The 19,710-nt window shown below is 38.8% G+C and overlaps 1 protein-coding gene across 1 annotated transcript; it reads left to right on the top strand.

The window, feature by feature from the left end:
• The first annotated feature begins 9,169 nt into the window (after positions 1-9,169).
• On the top strand, positions 9,170-15,612 carry LOC133825052 (uncharacterized). Its single transcript, XM_062258048.1, has 6 exons — positions 9,170-9,529; positions 9,671-10,020; positions 14,541-14,677; positions 14,807-14,898; positions 15,232-15,291; positions 15,439-15,612. The coding sequence occupies exons 1-6, from the start codon at positions 9,170-9,172 to the stop codon at positions 15,610-15,612; spliced, it is 1,173 nt and encodes a 390-aa protein (XP_062114032.1).
• The last annotated feature ends 4,098 nt before the right edge of the window (positions 15,613-19,710 follow it).

Genomic DNA, 19,710 nt, shown 5'->3' on the forward strand with positions numbered 1-19,710 from the left:
ATAAGGTACGAATGACTGCATACTTAGCATTCAATGTTTCTGTTCTATCCCAAGTATCTAACTTCCACACTTCCTTCTCTGTTATTGGTCTTCGATATGCATGCTTCATAAGGGGATTCATCCAACCAAACAATGTTCCTGGTAAAAGAAAACACAGCCGAGATATGAATTAATAGATATAACATGAAAAAGGAATGATCAGCAGATGCAAACAACTGTAGAACAGATGAAGATAGAATAAGCTCTGCCTCACTGTATATTTTACTCCATAGAGAAGCAGAGATTAGTTCAAAATATGTCATTTTATTGAAATGACATTTAATCACTCTCTTATTATTATTTAACATCAAACCTACATCTCAATGGTTTAAAACAAATTTGAAAGTACATTTTTGAAAAATGGTTTATAATAAAATTTTAATATGAAAAGAAAATAAAAGTAGTCATATTTACACAACCTCAATGATAATACATAGTACATACCCCTATAGAAAAAAGAATAAAAAAAATAGCAGTGTTAGGGTGAGACTACATTGGTACACATTTGAGTGGGTTAGTATAGCCAAAATACAAGTGCACCATTTTGGCAGCCAAACATAATTGTCGAGCCATCCAGTGGAGCCAAAACAAACAATACCCTTGCTCAGCCCAAAAAATAAGAAGCCACGTATATAATACTGTATGTATGAAAAGAACTAAGTTTATAACAATTCAAAGATGATAAAACAGTAGCCCAAAATAGTAAGAAATAAAACAAACAAAAACTCAAGTAACCAAATTTAAAGTAAGTATTGTTAAAAGAAAAAAAAACTCAGAGCAATCAAACTTATATCAGGTATAATGACAATGAGTGAGTCAAACTCTAAAATTGTGTAGAAATGTGAGTGAAGTATACAGATCATTGAAACTCTTCACAAGGTAAAGCTACAAAGGTAAAACTTAACAGCAGCATAGAAGGAAGAGCAAATAATAAGCAAAAACAAGACAATTCGAGGCTGCGAAATGAAGTAAATTTCAGCGTAAGGAGGCTAGTTTCTCAGAAACCATCAAAGAATTCAGAGTCTCTAGTGGTAACCACAAATTGGGAAACTTTTGATTGAGTTATAGAATCTTTCAGTTCATGCTCAAAATCCCATGGTCCAACTTAATTATTCTTTTGTTTCTTTTTCTTAATTTTCTTTCTGTCTCAAAGATTTTCTCTCATTCTAGCAAACTTTCCAAGGATCTGGCTTTTATGATGCAATGAAGAAATAATCTCTTTGAATATTTAAATATTCTTTCTTATTGTGGGGGTAAATTGTAGCTTTGCAAATCTGTACATATATAGTTAGAAATAGTGGAGTTGTGAGTTTGTGTATATTATTAAGCTATTTCATAGGTAAATCATATCAACTTGTAATGCACTTGTTGCAGAGATAAAGCAACTAAATTTTTTGCTTTTACTGATTACAAAAATGAACAAACCAAAATCTCTCAAGGGATTTTATTTAAAGGTGTGTTTGACTTTGAAGGGTGCAATAAGTGATGATGAACTCTATTTAATATTATCAAGTACAACATGTTATAAAGTGTTATTCCTAATAATAATAAATCTATAAAATCATTATTGCTATTCATAAGTCTTAAGGACATGTTACTTGCTAGAACTTGAACTCTGTAGAAGTTTGTAGTGGTGGTCTAGAATGGTCGGCTTTGCACTAGAACACATTTGCACATGCAATGTTTATAAAAGAGCAACATAACTTAAAATATATGATAATTTTAATAGAACTATATTTATATATATATATACATATACACATATAAGTGGAGTTCAATTTTGTCTTGTTCTTGAATGATCCACAATAGTTCAATACATAAATCTTGAATATGTAGTAGAGTACATCATGAGTAGAAGAATGGACTTAGTCAGAGAGCATGAGGGAAATGGTCAAAAAAGAGAATCAGAATTTTCTGGAAAAATCTCTATTTCTCTTCTGAACTATAGGTGCTATAATAATGACTCAAAAGCAAGAGGCAAAGCCGCAGAGGAAAAAATGGAGAAAGAAAGGTCCTCTGTTTTCAAAAGCAGTATCACCTGCTAAAAAACGAAAATACAAAACAAGGAAAAATAAACAAATATTTGAGAGCAAGAAATCAAAGTTTTTAATCGCACAAGTCTCTTCTTCTTTTTCCCGAAGCATACTAACTGAGGTCTCATTAAGTGTTGTTACAGAAATAAGAAATTAATATATGTCAATAATTGTCAATCATAACAAATGAAATTTCACTTTTCCAATAAACAACCTGGAGTTGGATGTCTTAGAGTTCAAGACATACTAGACCTCAGATTTGCAAAATGCATGTGTATCATATTCTCTAATACACACATATGGCTACTAAAACTGTCAGTTAGTTTTCACTTAATTTGATCGGGTCTAAAATGACATCCTTGTTAAATCAAAAACAAAATTCAAAGCTTTTACCCACATTCATCCTAAAGCAAAAAATAAATATAATAATAAAGTAATTAGCATCTACATAGTCAGAATCCACAAAACATGGCAGACTATAATGGCTCTTGAAGTTGCAACAAAGAATATGCAAGTTACCTAGGTTGTTTTCCATCACTTTCCTCACCAGAATCTGGCTTCTTGTCGATTTCACTCCAAATTTTATTAAGTAAAGCATAATCCAATCCTTTCACCAGGTGAGTTCCACATCACCTGAGGAAAAGATAGAAGGGTTTTCAGCTATAAAAGCTAAGCATCTCTAAATAATATACTTCATACACAACACCAAATAAGATACCCAAAATGAAGAAGGACGTGATCTTTTCAAATTAAGCAAAACCCATTATGAAACTAAACAAACAAGTAACATATTTATCTCTAAGATTCAAGTATCATGTTCCCACTTGTTTTCTTGCCTCTACCTGCAAAGAAAACAACATATAGTCAGTTATAGTGCTCTTCCAAACCTCAATACCTAAAATATCTTACAATTAACAAATGAGAATCTTTTCAGAAACTCTATTGAAACCCCACTATCCAATAGCCAAGAGTAGTAAAAAATAAAATTTTGCAAATATCAAATGCCAATATAGAAGCCTTGCAAGGCAATTAGGACTTTGATACCCTTTGTCTAGTTGGCTTGAATAGAAAATTTTGATATAAAATCATGTAAATTAACAACATACCTGAATAAATGTAACAACAAAATATTTGGCCCTCTAATAGCATAAAATTATAAGGTAGGGGCTCCAAATGTATTAGCCGCAAAATTATAAGGTAAGAGCTCAAGTTGTATTAGGCTGAAGTCAGTGGACAGTGATCACATTTTCACCCTCCAAAATCTACAACAAGTTTCCAAAACTGTGTTTAAAAGAAAGATTATTATGTCTAAAATATATTATTTATAGCTTGACTTATCAAACCATAATCCATAAATGAAAGCTGCTAAAATGCATTATTTTACCATGTCTTAATATAAAATAATGCATTGAAAATGTCTAAAACTAAGCATTGCATATATAGAGTGAAATCAGACCAATTGCAAGAGATACTAGATTAAGACCAAATCTTTCTGCATTAGATACTCCTGTGGAACACAATTAGAATATAAAGATTAACAATCTAAAACACAATGTATACATTATGAAAATAATCAATCACAATATTATAATTGTAGCCAAGCCTAATTCAATACATACCCAAATCAACACAAAATTTCCAGCCACAAATAGGAGAAAAGAAAAATAAGTCAATTTATTTTTTAAATCTAAATATCAAAAGAACATATACAAACTGAGGAAACTAATTTAATAAGACATTAAATAGACATACAATGAGTAGACTCAATGTAAATTTAAAAATAATAAACTCATAGTGACAAGAAAAAAGAATTCTCATAATTGTTGGTTGTTTCCTTTACAACTTCTTAATACATTACCAAAGTTTAGCAAAACAAACATGTTTTTGGGTTTCAAAAAAGAAATAATGAAAGGGGATTTTTTTTATATATGTTTTGATTTTCCCAAAACTCTTCAACATAAAATAGTTACAAAGATTGTAAGCCATAGCGGTAATCATAGCTTTTTTGTAGTTATGGTGTTCTGCCAAAGATTCCTACACATAAAGTCGCTCTTACATAATAAGATATATTGCTGAGCTCTATTAGTTTGTGTAGAGCAGAAATCATTTGAATATTCAATATTGACTATCGAGAATTGTTAATGGAAATTAACTATGGACAATTTAAGTTTTCCCTACTATCTAGAGACAGTGTAATAAGGAAGATATTAAAGGATATATCTTGAATTAGGTTGAAAGAGTGGTCAGTTTTGCCTTTTCTCTTAGATGACAACACTGAAGCAAAGCTTTAATCATCAGGTGGGAATTAGAAAATTGTACAAGGGAATTAGAAGCCATAATGAATACTGTATAGAAATATTGTACAAGGGAATTAGAAAAGGAACTGTTGTCCTTAGTTTTAATCAGCTATCAATTTAAAAGACGATGCAGCAAGGCCTGAAGGCTATAAAGTAAAATTTAGAATTCATTTCGTTTACTCTCTTGACCGACCCTTTTTATGATTTGTTGTATAAGAACCTTGAAACTTGTTACTCCATTCTCATTGACTGTTGTGTAAGTATTTCCATATTTTAATAAATAAAAGAGGGTAAAATCCTACTGCTTTGAACCAGCTGCTTAATCACCAAAATGATGATTTACAATAGCATAAACAGTATCTTTGTGACAAACCCCTCTAAAGACTAAGACTTAACTCGTAAACACATTCTGAATGAGCTATAACACCTCTTTCCCAGGAACAACAGTGACAAAAGTTCTACCTTCATTGAGAAAATTATAACCCGGGTCGTCTCTCCGTCACATACATACACACATATATATATATTCATACATGTATCAACCATCTAAAATGGTTCACTTAAATTCTTGGGAAATCCAATTTGTTTTATCTAGTTATTCTATAATGCTTGATTGAATTTCCAAAGAAGATATGGAATATATAATTTGATGCATAACATTCAATGTTCACATGTTTCAATACATATAATAAGCAAAAATTTGTTTAATGCATTCTTATTATTGCCTATTTAATACACCTCAACACTTTTGAAGCAAAAACTGTAAGGAACAATAAATCTATCAAGGAATTTTTACCAGTTGCATCTTTGAATGTTCAGCCCCAATAATCCTGACAAACAATAAGCTAGCCATGGTTCAAGATAACCTTTCTCTTGTTTCTTTGGGTCTGCACGCAAGAATAGACTAGGTTGGAATAAATTAAAAATAAAAGCGTCCATAATCCATAAATTAAAAAAGAGAAAAATCATAAGATATATACCCTTTTAAGTATTAACTACCCATGATCCATAAAAAGAGAAAATATGTATATATATGTATATATCTCAGAGCATATCCAGTATTCATATTAAGAAAAAATACCCGCAACACATGAAAAAAGAGAAAAAAAATCACAAAAACTAGTGTGTGAATGTTTTGACAGTAACTAGAGAAAGAAGCTCTTGATCAATATGATCAAAAGAGCTAAAGGACTTTTATTTATACATTGTAGAGATGTACAGCAAGAGCCAAAAGTAAGGCAAGAGATGTTAGTTACTAAAATACAGTTAGAACAACTAACAAAATAATAGCAGTAACTAATTAACATAAACCCATGACTAACAATATTAACTAACAGTATGGAACCATGAATACTTCATAAAAAAAAAATCTAATGAATAAAACATACTAGCAATACAAGAGCATGTGCAATATTCATATTTCCTAAATATATATACACATCTAAAAGGATAACAATAGAAAAAAAAATCCCAGACCAGATGCAATATTCATATATTTCATAAAATTATGCATAAAACAATATGAATCTACTTTCTCTAGTATAAGTATAGCAGTAATATCACAAAGATATCTTTCAAGTATATTCTAAGCCTCAAAAGTTGCAAGTAGTGCTTATCATGAGGTATTGATATTTTTTCAGTTCATAAAGCAGTCTCACCAAATTGGCAAGAGCCCACATATGAAGATTTTTAATTTTTTAATAATAGAGAACGTACTAATAATAACCATGGCAAAGAAAATGTAAAGATTTAGTAGCAATACATACCAATACTGCTAATCATTACTCAGATGAGAATATAAACAAAGCTTTATTGCTTTGTGGAGAAATAGAAGCTTTATGAAGCTAATAAACTTGTGCATTTTCTCTCTTTGGTCCCATTCAAAGGAAACATCACCCATGTATCTTTCAAGTATATTTGAGTGGATAACTAGAAACTATCAACTTAAGCTAAAACAATATGAATCTACTTTCTTTAGTTTAAATAAAGTTGTAATATAACAAAGATAACTTTCAAGTATAATTTAAGCCTCAAAAGTTGCAGATAGTGCTAATCATGAGGTATTGATATTAGAGCGTGTAATGCTCAAATGGACAATTCTTTAAAACCAGAAACATTGAAACAAAGTTGTGTCATGCAGCTCATATAAAAACAGAATCACTAAAATTGAACATTTATAGCATAAGAAAGAAAATGATTTGATGATATTGTTTGTGAATAGTTCAGTTATATAAGACAAGAAGACCAAATTTAAACCATAGACCAATATGTGACTGCAAATGGCTAGGGCCATGTGGTCTAAAACTTGGAAAACAAGAAGAATATATATATACAAATTATACTTTCTTATACCAACACATGAGGAATGAGGAATAATGTTATGATGTTATCCCTTAAACAGGGAAAAGAAACTTATCATTGTGGCATTCATCTCTATCATTTATTTCTTATTCTAATATATGTTTTTCTAAATTTCCTATGTCATATTGTAGTACAACCGATCTTGAGTTTACTTAGTTTTGATCCAAAAAACAAAAGAGAGAGGTCAATATAGAGTTACATCCTAAATTTATATATATATAATTTAACTATTCTAGCATGTGATTTACACATTCAATCTCTATTTATCTTTCCAACACTCATTTTCTCTCATAAAAAATAGTCTTAAGTTATTAATTTTATTCTCAAGACCTGAAAGAGAATATAAAGATAGGTCCCCTGTTGCACAATATAGAAATAGGTCCCCAAATTAAGATCAAGTGGCAGTTAAAAGAGATTTTGTCGATTAGGCAGCTGGGTATTAACAGAGCAGAGCTAAAACATAATTAATTCTAAGAAAACAAACTAGCACAAGGTATAGACTTACAGTCACAAACTGAACAACCCAACTAGCTATTATCATGTACATGTTATTTTCAAAACTGAGTTCTCAATTTTCATGGCTAGCAAAACAAGTTCTATTCGCTAAAAATCTCACTATCAAATACAAACCCTATTCAAAATTTTTGTAAAGTAGACAAATCACTTTGCTAATAATTATAGAAAGAAAAACAACCCCAACTTAAGGATACAAAGTCAGTAAAAAAGAAACGAAGAAGGAAAAGAGAATATTACCAGTGAAAATGATGAGATTGGGTTTCTCGATAAGGATCATGCGGTGGATGAAGGCGGAGGTGTTGAGATCACAGCAACCCTTCTCCTGTCTTGGGAGCACATCAAGACAAGGAGTGGACTTTCCATCACCAAAGTGCATCAAGATTCTTCTGTGATATGTTGCTTGAAAGGTTGAGTTCAGAGAGATTCCTGTTTTCTTCTTTAACTCGTTGCAGTTTGTCTTCCATGCCATAGTTTTCGTTCTTCTTTCAACTCAAATCACCAAACAGTTTGTAAGAATTTGTAAAGCTGAGAAATCTGCACAAAATATGTCAGTTCTGGAAATGTTTTCATCATTAGACATTGGTTGGTTCGGTACTTGGTAGTTACCAAAACAAACTGCGCTGCAAAAAAAAATCATGTCAATCAAAAGAAAAACCTAAAAGTTAAGATCTGAACGGCCAAACCCCTCCAATAATTGCTCAGTAACTTGGGTTCCAACAATGATCTCAACAAAACAAGAAAATAAAGAGTTGAAATTTGAATTTGAATGATAGCAAGGTAGTGTGGATCATATTCTTAGTGTAAAGAGTTGTAATTTGCTATATATAGCCACAACAAAAATATCAAAGAAGATAATCCAACACAAATTACTATTTAACTTGAAAGAAGGTTTTTTTAGTCACAAAATGAAGCTTATCATGACTTATTAGAGAAATTTATTTCATGTTTTTGTATTCAACAAAATAACAATGATTCGAAAAAGGCTAAGATCGAAATGAAAACCTAGACCAATTTGGTAGTGAAAATGACAACAGAAACTATTTCTTCCTCAATGTAAGAGGAATAGGCAGATGACTTTTCTTGGTTCGAGCATTCGTCCTTGTTTGTTTTCCTCTGCTTGGCAATCCTTCCCTATGTCTAATCCCTTTATAGCACTGAATGCCCACCATTCTCTTCATGTCTCTCTCAACACAACCCCTCTGGAATATCCCCAAATAAAGGAATCAGAAAAAGAAGACATGTATCTTAACAAAAGATAATAATTTTTACTATGTTTAGGGCTTTACCAATTATTTTCCCACAACGTTGTTGGAGAGTTCTTCACCAAGAAGAAAGATCTCTCTTTTGGTCAAGTACTTGGAGCTGTTGATGGATGACTGCAACTGAGGGAGAGAGGGAAATTTGCTGAAGATAATCGATTGAGAAAGGGAAAGTTGAGAGAAATGATGGAGGGTTCAGAGAGAGGTGAGGGTTCAGAGAAACATGGATGAGGGTTAATATTATTTTTCTAAGTTTTTTATTTTATTGGGTGAAAAAATGCTTTACATTAATTGAGCTTTTTTTTCCCTCCATTTTAACTTTACCCAGCAAATTTTTTTTGGTTTCCCTCCATTTTAACTTTATACCTATTATAATACTTTTCCAATTAGCTTATCAGTATGTATTATAAAAAGAGGTATTTGGTGTAGTGCCAATTCCCTGTCACTTATTTGACGGGGACGACAATTTTAAGTACGCTCCCAATTTAGAGTCAGACTTCTTCATGCCAGAGCGTGAGTGTAACGCTAGTAGAGTATATAATGTAGCGATCAATAATGATAGCTTGGGTATTTCACTTAAAATTTTCTTTGTTTCTTTTCATAACATAACATACTCAATTGTTTATACTATCTCACTGTTCGTGTATTTTCTTTTCTTATAGACATGGACTCCGAGAATGTGTTCGACATATATAGTGCCCCCGAGGCTCCTGAAGCTCCCTCGAGCAAGAAGAAGACGAGCAAGCGGCATCCCGGGGAAAGCAGTAAAGCGCCTCCGGCTAAGAAAACTCGTATTGCAGGCCCTCCGGCAGACGGACCTTCAACAAATGTAACACCACCTCCTTCTCCTCTCGAGCAGCAAACTCCTCCTGCTCCTGTCGAGTCGACACCTTCTCCACTGGCCCCAACCGACCAGACTCAGCAGGCTGCTCCTGCTTCCACAGGAGGCGACATATCGAGTCATGCCTTAAGATCTGTCAAAGACAGGGTGGCCAAAATTTTGAAGCACGAACATTGCCAAGAGGCATTGGCTGGGATGGAGACGATGGACGTCGACCAGATCTTAACCCGCGCATTAAATGAGTTTGCCAGTGTAAGTTATCTTTTTCTATGGAGACAGCCCTTTTATACTCTACAGTAAGTTTAACTTTCGCTCTAATCGCAGGCAATGCTGACCCTTACTGCCAGCCGGCTCTGCTCGGGTGCCATCACCGAGCAGTCCAGGGCTTTGGAGCAACGACACGCTGAAGAACTCAAGGCTGCCGAAGCAAAATACACTGAACAGCTTGAGGCAATGCTTGAGGAGAAGAACAAACTGGCTGAGGAGGTAAAGGAGAAGCAGACTACTCTGGATAAGGCCATTGATCAAAGAGACAATTTCAAGGAGTCTAACCACATCAACTACCACGAGAATAGAAAGCTTGAGGAGGACTTGACCGCGAGTAGACAGGAGACTGCAACATTGGAGGGCCGGATTGAGAAGCTTGAAAAAGCTAACGCCAGAAATTTGGAAAGGTATAAGAACGCCACGGTTAAGTGTTTCTATGACTTCTAGAAACACAAACAAGAGGCTGATTTCAGCTATCTTCCCAAGCACGCAAGGCATGCTGAGATAGCCCGCTGCGTTGCTCGATTGGCGGAAGAAGAGAAAGCAAGGGTACCTGCTTTGCCCGAAATCTCCAAGGGTACTTACATACAAGCATATAAGCACATATACACATTACCAAACCCTGAATAGAGCTTGTCTCTAGCAGGGAATGTACATGCCCAACCGGTCTTCAGGATCCCTTAAACCTAGGACGCTTTGATACCAAGTTGTAACGCCGTGGATAACCAAGACCCCTACACTGTGTATTTAAAAAGGTACAGGACTTGCTAATCAAGTCATTTAGTTAAAATAGTGTCACTGAAACCATTAATGAGCTAGGGTTAAAAGATTTCGGTCTCAAAAGATACATTTAATATAATTAAACGTTTTACACAAGGGATCCCAAAAGAAACTGTTGACTGTGTTTTTAGCCAATGACGCGAGAACGTCAATAACGACAAACCTTCAAGAGAATTTAATCGGCACAGATAGTTTAATCAAGAAAAGTAAATAACACACAAGATTTTATAGTGGTTCAGCCCCGTTCAGTCGGTAATAGCCTAATCCACTTAGAGATTTTATTAATTTATCTATACTCAAGATCAGATGAACCAGTGTCAACTGAGTTTCTTCAGTGTAAATTTTCAGGAATACAAAAAGGGTTCTCTCTTAAGGAAAACACACTTTCTCTCTCTAGAACTTAGACCAAATCTCAAATTGCCCCAAAGTCCCTTTCTGATCCCATCCACCCTCTATTTATAGGCTTGGGATCCTAAACTGATATCCCCCTAGGATCGGGATATTTTATTACTCATATTATATTTAAATTACACAAAATATTCAAAATACAACAGATTCCTCAATTCGAGTGAGGAATGAGAGATTCCCGTGATGCCCAGACTGATTTTTGCTGAAGCCGTTTCTGGGAATTTGACGTAGTCTGGTCCATTTGTTTGATGAATATCTTCTTCTGGTCGAATGCATGCATGCTGGACACACACAAGTGCTGGTCGGACATATGCATGTTGGATACATGCATATGGACCATACTCCTTGGACTACTCCTCGGACCAAGGTTCGACCAGTCACTTTTTGGGCTCACCTCGGACCACAGCCTTGGGTCTCCTCGGACCAAGGTCCGAGCACACCTCTAGTCTCTCCTCGGACCAAGGTTCGAACACCTCTCTTGGCTCTCCTCAGACTAAGGTCCGAGCCACTCTTCATGGGGCTTCTCCTCGGACCATGGTCCGAGCCACCCTCCTTGGCTCTCCTCGGATCAGGGTCCGAACACATGCATGGGGCTTCTACTCGGACATGGTCCGACCGGACCTCTTGGAGTGCCTTCCTCAGACCAAGGTCCGAGCACATCACTTGTGCCCCTCCTCGGATCAAGGTCCGACCAGACCTCTTGTGGCCTCTCCTCGGACTAGGGTACGAGCCCATCTCTTAGGGCATTCCTCGGACTAGGGTCCGAGCCCATCACTTAGGGCATTCCTCGGACAAGGGTCCGAGCCCATCACTTGGACTCCTCGGACTAAGGTCCGACCGGACCTTTTGGGGCTCCTCCTCGGACCAAGGTCCGATCACATGCTTTCCTTGGACCAAGGTCCGACCGGGCATACACTAGCCAAGTACTTTCCTTGGGTGCACTTGGCTTTGTTATGACATCCCTCAAGCAGTCTAAATTCTTCACTGATGTATTGGGCTACTGCTAAGTCAGATCACCCAACTAATCCATGCCACTTGTCAATTTTATTGCCACATCATCATTTTCAAATTTTGGGATAACATTTGCCCCCCAAGTTTATTATATGATACTTTCACATAATAAACTTTTTTCTCCATTAAAAATAACTGTTCATCTTCCCGCCATGCAGCACAACTTATAGGCCACGATCACTGCAAAAAACTGTCCATGATGGTGGGGAGAAAAAATAGCCCCGAAATGCGAAGGGTCCAAAAATAAACAATAAGCCCCACTTTTTTTTCTTTAAATATCCCCCACTCTTACACATTTTTCTTCACACAAGAAAATCACATTTTTAAAAACCTCTCTCCTTCTTTCTTCTCTCTTGGCCGAACCCCTAAGCTTCTCCTTCTCTTTGGCCGAATCTTCAAGGACTTCAAGGGAGGCTCTTCACTTTTTCAAGCAAGTCAAAGGTTCTCCAACCTTGAGTAAGTTTTCTTCTCCATGCTTGTTATTTTTCAAAAATTTTCATGAAAAACCCATGCCATGGCCGAAACCCATTGATGGTTTTTGTTGTTGTTGAGTTTGTTCATGAATCCCATAAGAATGCTTGTATAATGTGTTGGTTTGTTGGGTTTTGAGGATGTTTGTGCTATGGGTAACCCAACATTACCTTTAATTTCATAGGAATTTCAAGAAAAATAGGTTAATTTGATATAAATCATGATTGTGGGTTTTGGGGTTTTTGATAGTATAGTGGGTTTTCAAGAACATGAAAAAACTTTTCCACTTCCATGCTTTGATCTTGTATTTGTATGTTTAGATGAAGAAATGTGTTTATGTTTGGGGACCTAGGGCCTTGCTTTTGGGTTTTATATTCGGCTCAAAGAAAATAGGGGAATTTTTGGTGAGATTTTGGGTATGAAAAATGGGTAAGTTAGGGGTATGGCCGATTGGCCACTGTGTTTTTCTTTTTTTTTTTTAAAAAACATGTGGTCCGATCGGACCACATACATGCTTCTCAAACCACACTACATCCGACCGGACTTCCCTTGGGCTCCTCGGAAGTCCACGGCTCAGACACATGTTAGGCTTGGACGCCCGACACTCCTCGGACAGGAGTCACGCCACAGCTGCTCGGACGGACTGACCCAGGTGTGTGGCTGCTCGGACGCCCCTCCGCTCGGACATCAACCTTGACGCTTAGACGCCTCTCCGCTTGGACGTAGGGCACTAGGCGCACCACCCCACGTTAGGCATCCTTTGGCCAAATGTCTCCTAGGACACGCCCTTAGCCCAAGTTCACACTTGTATACATGCAGATGGGCACACCTCTTCTCGGGCCTTTGGTGTCCGTAGGATGCACAAGCCTTCATTGGAAATTATAACCACTTAGGAAATTTCAAATACTTTTAGGTACCTTTAAGTACTAAAAATCTTTTTTCCATGCATGCTATATTTTTACCACTTAGATAAATTTTTCTAAGTATAAAAATAAATTTTGTTCTTGTTGAATTTTCTCTGTATGGTTACTCACCTCCCCGTTTTTTATTTATTTTTGTAGATGAATCGCTCTGATTATAGGGGAGGTGACAACCATACGGACTCCGATACATCCATCCCGTAGTCAATAGAGACTCCTCAAAACAACGATTCCTCATCACACTCTTCCACCAGCTGTACTCCCGAGGATCGCCTTCGTCGCTTCAAGCGGATCCTTCCCCGCTCAGCCTTGTACCTTCTTCACGACGAACAGTTTCTTCAACAAGCTTCCCAGTCGACGATGAGGGTGAAGAAATCTAACAGACTTCCCCAGGACCAAGATCCACAAGTTGCCCGCAGAGCGGTGCAGAAGGTGGTGGAGTGCAGTCACGCCCGCACTGCAACTCCTTCAGGAGAACCCTCTCAGAAGTTTGCCATCGTGATTCAGAACTTGGCCACTCAAAAGCCACGGAAGGGGAGAGAAGAAGAACCTTCCTGGTTCACTGCCGAAGCTTCAAAGCTTAATCCCGGGTCGTTCCACAAACACATCGAGGCTTTGGGTTTGAGTGGGGCGAACGTGATATGCCCGGGCTCTCATTAGAGAGCCAATAGGCCTGGTGGAACATACTGTGCTTGGTCCAGGCATCATGTCCACGCAGGAGCGACACTCCCATTACATCCCTACTTCCGATCTATAGCAGATTATTTCAATGTCTCCCCATTCCAGATCGTACCGAATGGTATCCAGGCATTGTCCGCACTATATATTCTCTACTTCCTGCATGGTTGGGACGAGCCTACCCCTCACGAGGTGCACTACTTATTTGACTTCAGGACCAATCCCACCCACAACAACACGGGTTTCTTCCACCTCTACCACAGGCAAAGGGGGACTACATACCTTAGTGGTATCTCTCACAAGTCGAATCCCGGGAAGTATTACAAAGAATATTTCCTTACATCGGACATCAAGGCCAACATCTTGGCCTTTACACATGCGGTTCCATTCCAACGACCCTTGCCTACTGAAGGGATGCTCGATCGAGCAGAGAAGTTGGCTAGCATGAGTCCTGAGGAGAAAGATGTGAAAAAATTGGTCACTGTAGACTACCTTCAGATGGTGGGCCTTATACCATGTGACCAAGATATGGCAGTGGAAAGTACCACCGGGGACAACAACACAACTGATCAGTCCAATGCGGGCATGGAGATAGTGACTGACCAGTTTTCTCCTGGACCCTCTCCACTTTCTCATAGACCTGGTGACCTTGTCATTAGGGAGCCTCAGCCTCAGCCTCAGTGCAGATCTACTATTCTCGCTCAGTCTGGGAAAGGAAAGGCCATCCAGATTGAGAGAGAACTCAACTCATCTTCGGACGATGAGGACAAGTTCATTGACCAGATTCTCAACTCAGGTTTAGTAACCATAGGAATACATTTAATAACTTGGTGATTTGAGACTAACAAAGTTGTAGTAGTAATATACTCATCTACATTTTATTATGTTTATATCTCTAACAACTTTGTGTTTTCCTCTTTTGCAGATCCAGATATGTTCAGGCAGTGCATTGCTTCTGCTCCAAAGAGGAAAGCTGGCGATGGAAGTGGCTCCACGCCCCCGAGGAAGATTCCAAAGGCAGTGCCGCCCAGCCGAGGGAGAAAACCCGAGGGGTCGACGACACTCCCACCGTTAACTCCTTCGTCTCTTCCTCCATTAGCGAGCCTAACTCCCCTAGGCCCGCCTAGCCCAAGCGAGGCACTCTGAGCTGCTGATACTAAGCTCAGGGGGTCAGCTGATCAGACCCTCCGCGATGCATCAACGATTCAAAGCTTTGAATCTCTTCCTCGGCTTAGTGTCGATGCTGTCCTAGATGGAGGGATTGCTCAGCTAACACACGTAAGTACTCCACCATAAGATAGATTGCTACTTACGTTAATGCTTTGTAGTAACTTTTTGTTTTTCATGCAGACGCTTATGACCTTCTGTCACGCCCAGCAGCAGTCAGTTGATTACAAGGAGTTGATCAAGGTACTAAATGATCAACTGGTGGAGGCCCAAGCTAAAGTAGAGACTCTAACTTCCTCAGAAAAAGACTCCAAATCCAAGTTGGAGCAGGCAGAGAAGATTGTGGCTGAACGGGATGAGTCTCTTAGGAGACTATCTGATGAGAATCAGCAGCAAGCTCAAACCAACCAATCCTTGACCGCTCAACTGGAGAAGCTGACCCTCGAGAATAAGGAGTTAGCTCGTGAGAATGAGGGACTAATCAGTGAGAATGAAGAGTTGAAACAAGAGAAGGAGGCTAATTTAACTCGCTACGAGGAGGCTAGCTTCGACTGCTTTTATTAGGTATGGAAACTGAATAAACCTCTCAAGCTCGATTTTTTCACCAAGGAGGTTCAGGCAGAGGAGCTTGCTAGATGTGAAGCAAGGGCTGCTGAGGAAGCTGCCAATCTTCCTGGCCCTACACTCGCCTCCTCTACATTATCATTCCGAGCAAGAGGAGCAGCTGAAGCCGAGGAGGGGGTTGATCAACCCACCAGAGAAGCACGCTAGTGACTCCTCATCCTTCTAGAGCACACCTGCATGACTAGTTGTAGTCTTACTAGTTTTTATCATAGTTTGTTTTATTTTGTATACTTTTGCTCGTGTGATTGAGCAATTTGACACTTGCATTTTACTTTTCTTTTTTGACTAGCTATAAACTTTTAAGTCTTTATTGTGAATAGTAAAATTCCTATATGCCTTAAATTTCACATGGGTATTTAGTTTTCTAACTTAGAAATTCTAATCATTTCATAAGTCCATACTAAATATACTTCCTCATGCTTTTATTGCTCTAACTTTTTATGAGCATAACTTATATTATTACACGAATATCTATTTCTAACTTAAATTTTTTTAAAAATTTTAACTTACTTAAGCTTTGTCAAACAAGTTAGCCTAATGGCCTTTTTAGACTTCCAAATTTACAAGTCAGCCCAAAAACAGATATCTTTGCTTGTGCTCTTATTTGCCTGTGTTGAAGTACACACCAGTATACTCTATGTGCCCCCCAAGTGATTGAGGGTTGAAAAATCCTTGATCACTTGCTACTTGACCGAATTTGTCCGAGCAGTTACTACTCATGAAACACATAAAATATACAAACATATTTCAGTAGTTGACCACTACAAAAACATGCAATTATTTAAACGTTGGTCATTATTCATCTCATGATACCGACCAGTTGAACACTGTCCGGTATATATTTACACTTAGTTTTAGAAGACCTGTTTTGTTTAAATCATAATGACAGTTGAACACTGCCAAGCAAGAATAATCAACACATATGCAAAATTTGTAGCAAGATTCGACCACGCTGCGCGTGATCTCTTTTATTACTCGTAATAATAAATGACAAAACGTGTCTAACAACGAGTTCCAAACAAAATAACATTGTTCAAAATAATGTGACTGGGTAGCAAATAACCAGTTCACAAACAAAAAACTTAAATAACAAGTTAAGCACTTGATACAAAGCTACTACTCTGCAAGCAGTATTTATTGATAATATTTCCTCAAGTGCTCGTCGTTCCAGTAGTTCCTTATCATCTCTCCATTCAACCGAGCCAGCTTGTAGGTGCCGGGTGGCAAGACTTGCTCAATTTGATATGGTCCTTCCCAGTTTGGTCCTAGCACACCAGCTGCTGGGTCTCTGACAAACACCTTTCTGAGGACCAAATTTCCGACCTGGAACTTTCGGTCTCGGACTTTGGAATTGAAGTAGCGCGCCACTTTTTGCTGGTGAGCAGCAACTCTCAGATTTGCCTCCTCTCTTCTCTCCTTGAGGAAGTCTAAGGATTCCGCTAGCAACTGATGATTCTCCTCTTGGTTGTACATGGTCCTTCTATGAGATGGGGGGTCTATCTCCACAGGTATCATGGCCTCATACCCATATGCCAAAGAAAATGGGGTATGTCCAGTTGTTGTCCGAGCAGTAGTCCTGTACGACCAAAGGACTTCTGGTAATTCTTCCGCCCAAGCACCCTTAGCTCGCTCCAGGCGCTTTTTTAGAGTGTCCTTCAATGTCTTGTTTACTGCTTCAACCTGCCCATTGGCTTGCAGATGGGCTACCGAGGAGAAACGTTTTGTGATGCCATGCCATGTCGGTAAATATGGGCTACCCAGGAGAAACGTTTTCTACTGGGTACCGTTGTCAGACACTATCTTCTTATGCAGACCATAGCGACATATTATGTTCTTAACCACAAAGTCCAATACTTTCTTCGATGTGATCGTGGCTAATGGTTCGGCCTCCGTCCATTTAGTGAATAAATCTACTGCAACCACCGCAAACTGTACTCCTCCTTTTCCTTTGGGCAACTTCCCGATCAGATCAATACCCCACACTGCAAAAGGCCATGGACTTTGCATTTGCTTCAAGACATTAGGGGGCGCTTTGGGCACTTTAGAAAATCTTTGGCATTTATCACACCTCTTCACATATTCCATAGAGTCCTCGTTCATGGTAGGCCAGAAAAATCCTTGCCTCAAGATCTTTTTAGATAGACTCTGCCCCCCAGCATGATCTCCACAAAACCCTTCATGCACCTCAGCTAATAAACTCTTTGACTGGTCGGGTGTTATGCACCTAAGTAGAGGTAAGGAATACCCTCTTCTATACAACACCCCATCCATCATGGTGTACCTAGCAGCTTGCCTCATAATCTTCCTTGCTTTATTACGGTCATCTGGGAGGGTCCCTTGCTCAAGGTAAGCAATGATGGGAGTCATCCAGGTGTCGACTATCGTGATCGACATGACCTCTTGTTTATCAATGCTCGGCTCCGCCAAGTATTCTACCGGTACTATATTCAGAGTTTCGGCATCTTTTGCACTAGCAAGCTTTGCTAGAGCATCTGCATTAGAGTTCTGCTCCCGTGGTACTAGCTTAATGGTATACTCCTCGAACTGTGCTAGCAGATCTTTGGTCTTGTTTAAGTATGCACCATGCGTAGGCCCCTTGCCTGGTATTCCCCCAATACTAGGTAGACCACCAATTGGGAATCGCTATTTATTTCCACCGACCGGGCACATACATCTCTAGCCAGTCGTAAGCCTGCTAGGAGGGCCTCATATTCCGCCTCATTGTTAGAAGCATTAAATCTGAATCTCAGTGCACAATGAATCCAGTGCTTCTCTGGTGTGACTAATATAATCCCAGCTCCTGAATGATGCTCATTCGAAGACCCATCAACAAAAAGTTGCCAAGTAGGAATTTCTTCTTTCTGCCCAGTAACACTCTCTCGCTGGTCGGGTACATCAGCGATTCCGGTACATTCAGCGATGAAATCTGCCAATGCTTGACCTTTAATAGCAGTCCTCGGCTGGTACTTGATTTCAAATTGGCCTAACTCAACTGCCCATTTAAGTAGCCGACCAGACGACTCCGGCTTCTGTAAGACTTGGCGTAGAGGCTGGTCAGTAAGGACCTTAATGGGGTGTGCTTGGAAGTATGGCCGCAATTTTCGTGATGCAAGTACCAAGCAGTAAGCCAACTTCTCGATCACGGGATACCGGGACTCTGCTCCTATCAATCGCTTGCTAACATAATACACCGGTTACAACTGCAAGACTCTGGTCGACATCCATCTTGTCCACCTCCTCTCTCTCAACACATACAATCATGTTGTTCTCATTGGCCCCTTTCTTTGCCTTAGCTACCGAGGCATTGTAGCACTCCCTAACTTCCCTTTGATCCCCTTGGACACAGCCTATGCCAGCACTGGTCGGGAATTTCATGGAAAGGTGCCAGATTGAAACTACCACATGCATGTTGGTGAGTAGTGGTCGACCAATAACCACATTGTAGGCAGTCGGGCAGTCAACAATCAAAAACTCAGTCATTAAGGTTTCATGCTTGGGAGCTTCCCCCGTCGTAACTGGTAACTTGATTGTCCCAGCTAGTGACAATCCTTCTCCAGTAAAACAATAAATGGCTTGAGAGCACGGCTTCAAGTCATTGACAGATAACTTCATTTTCTCGAAGGAGGACTTATAAATAATGTTTACAGAGCTCCCTGTATCGACCAGACACCTCTTCCTTCATATTAGCAATTTGGACTGTCACAACAAGAGGGTCATTGTGAGGATACCTCAAGTGTTTAGCATCTTCTTCAGTGAAAGTGAGGGACTCACTTTCATATCTTGGGTTCTTCGTTGGTCGTTCCTCCACCGTCATAACTTCGGTGGTGAATGCTGCGCCCAACTCATGACGAAGGGTGCGAGCATACCTCTCCCTCGCCTTGTTGCTGTCTCCAACAAGATGTGGTCCTCCACATATAGTATCTAGTGTGAAGTCCACAGGTTTGGGTTGCAAAGGTGGGGACCGTTGCCTCTTGAACCCAGGATTATTGTTGCTCCCCTCTCCTTGGGTCTTTTCTGGTTGGTACTTTTTTAGCTTCC

Source organism: Humulus lupulus, chromosome 3 (genome assembly GCF_963169125.1).
Source record: "Humulus lupulus chromosome 3, drHumLupu1.1, whole genome shotgun sequence".
NCBI lineage: Eukaryota > Viridiplantae > Streptophyta > Magnoliopsida > Rosales > Cannabaceae > Humulus > Humulus lupulus.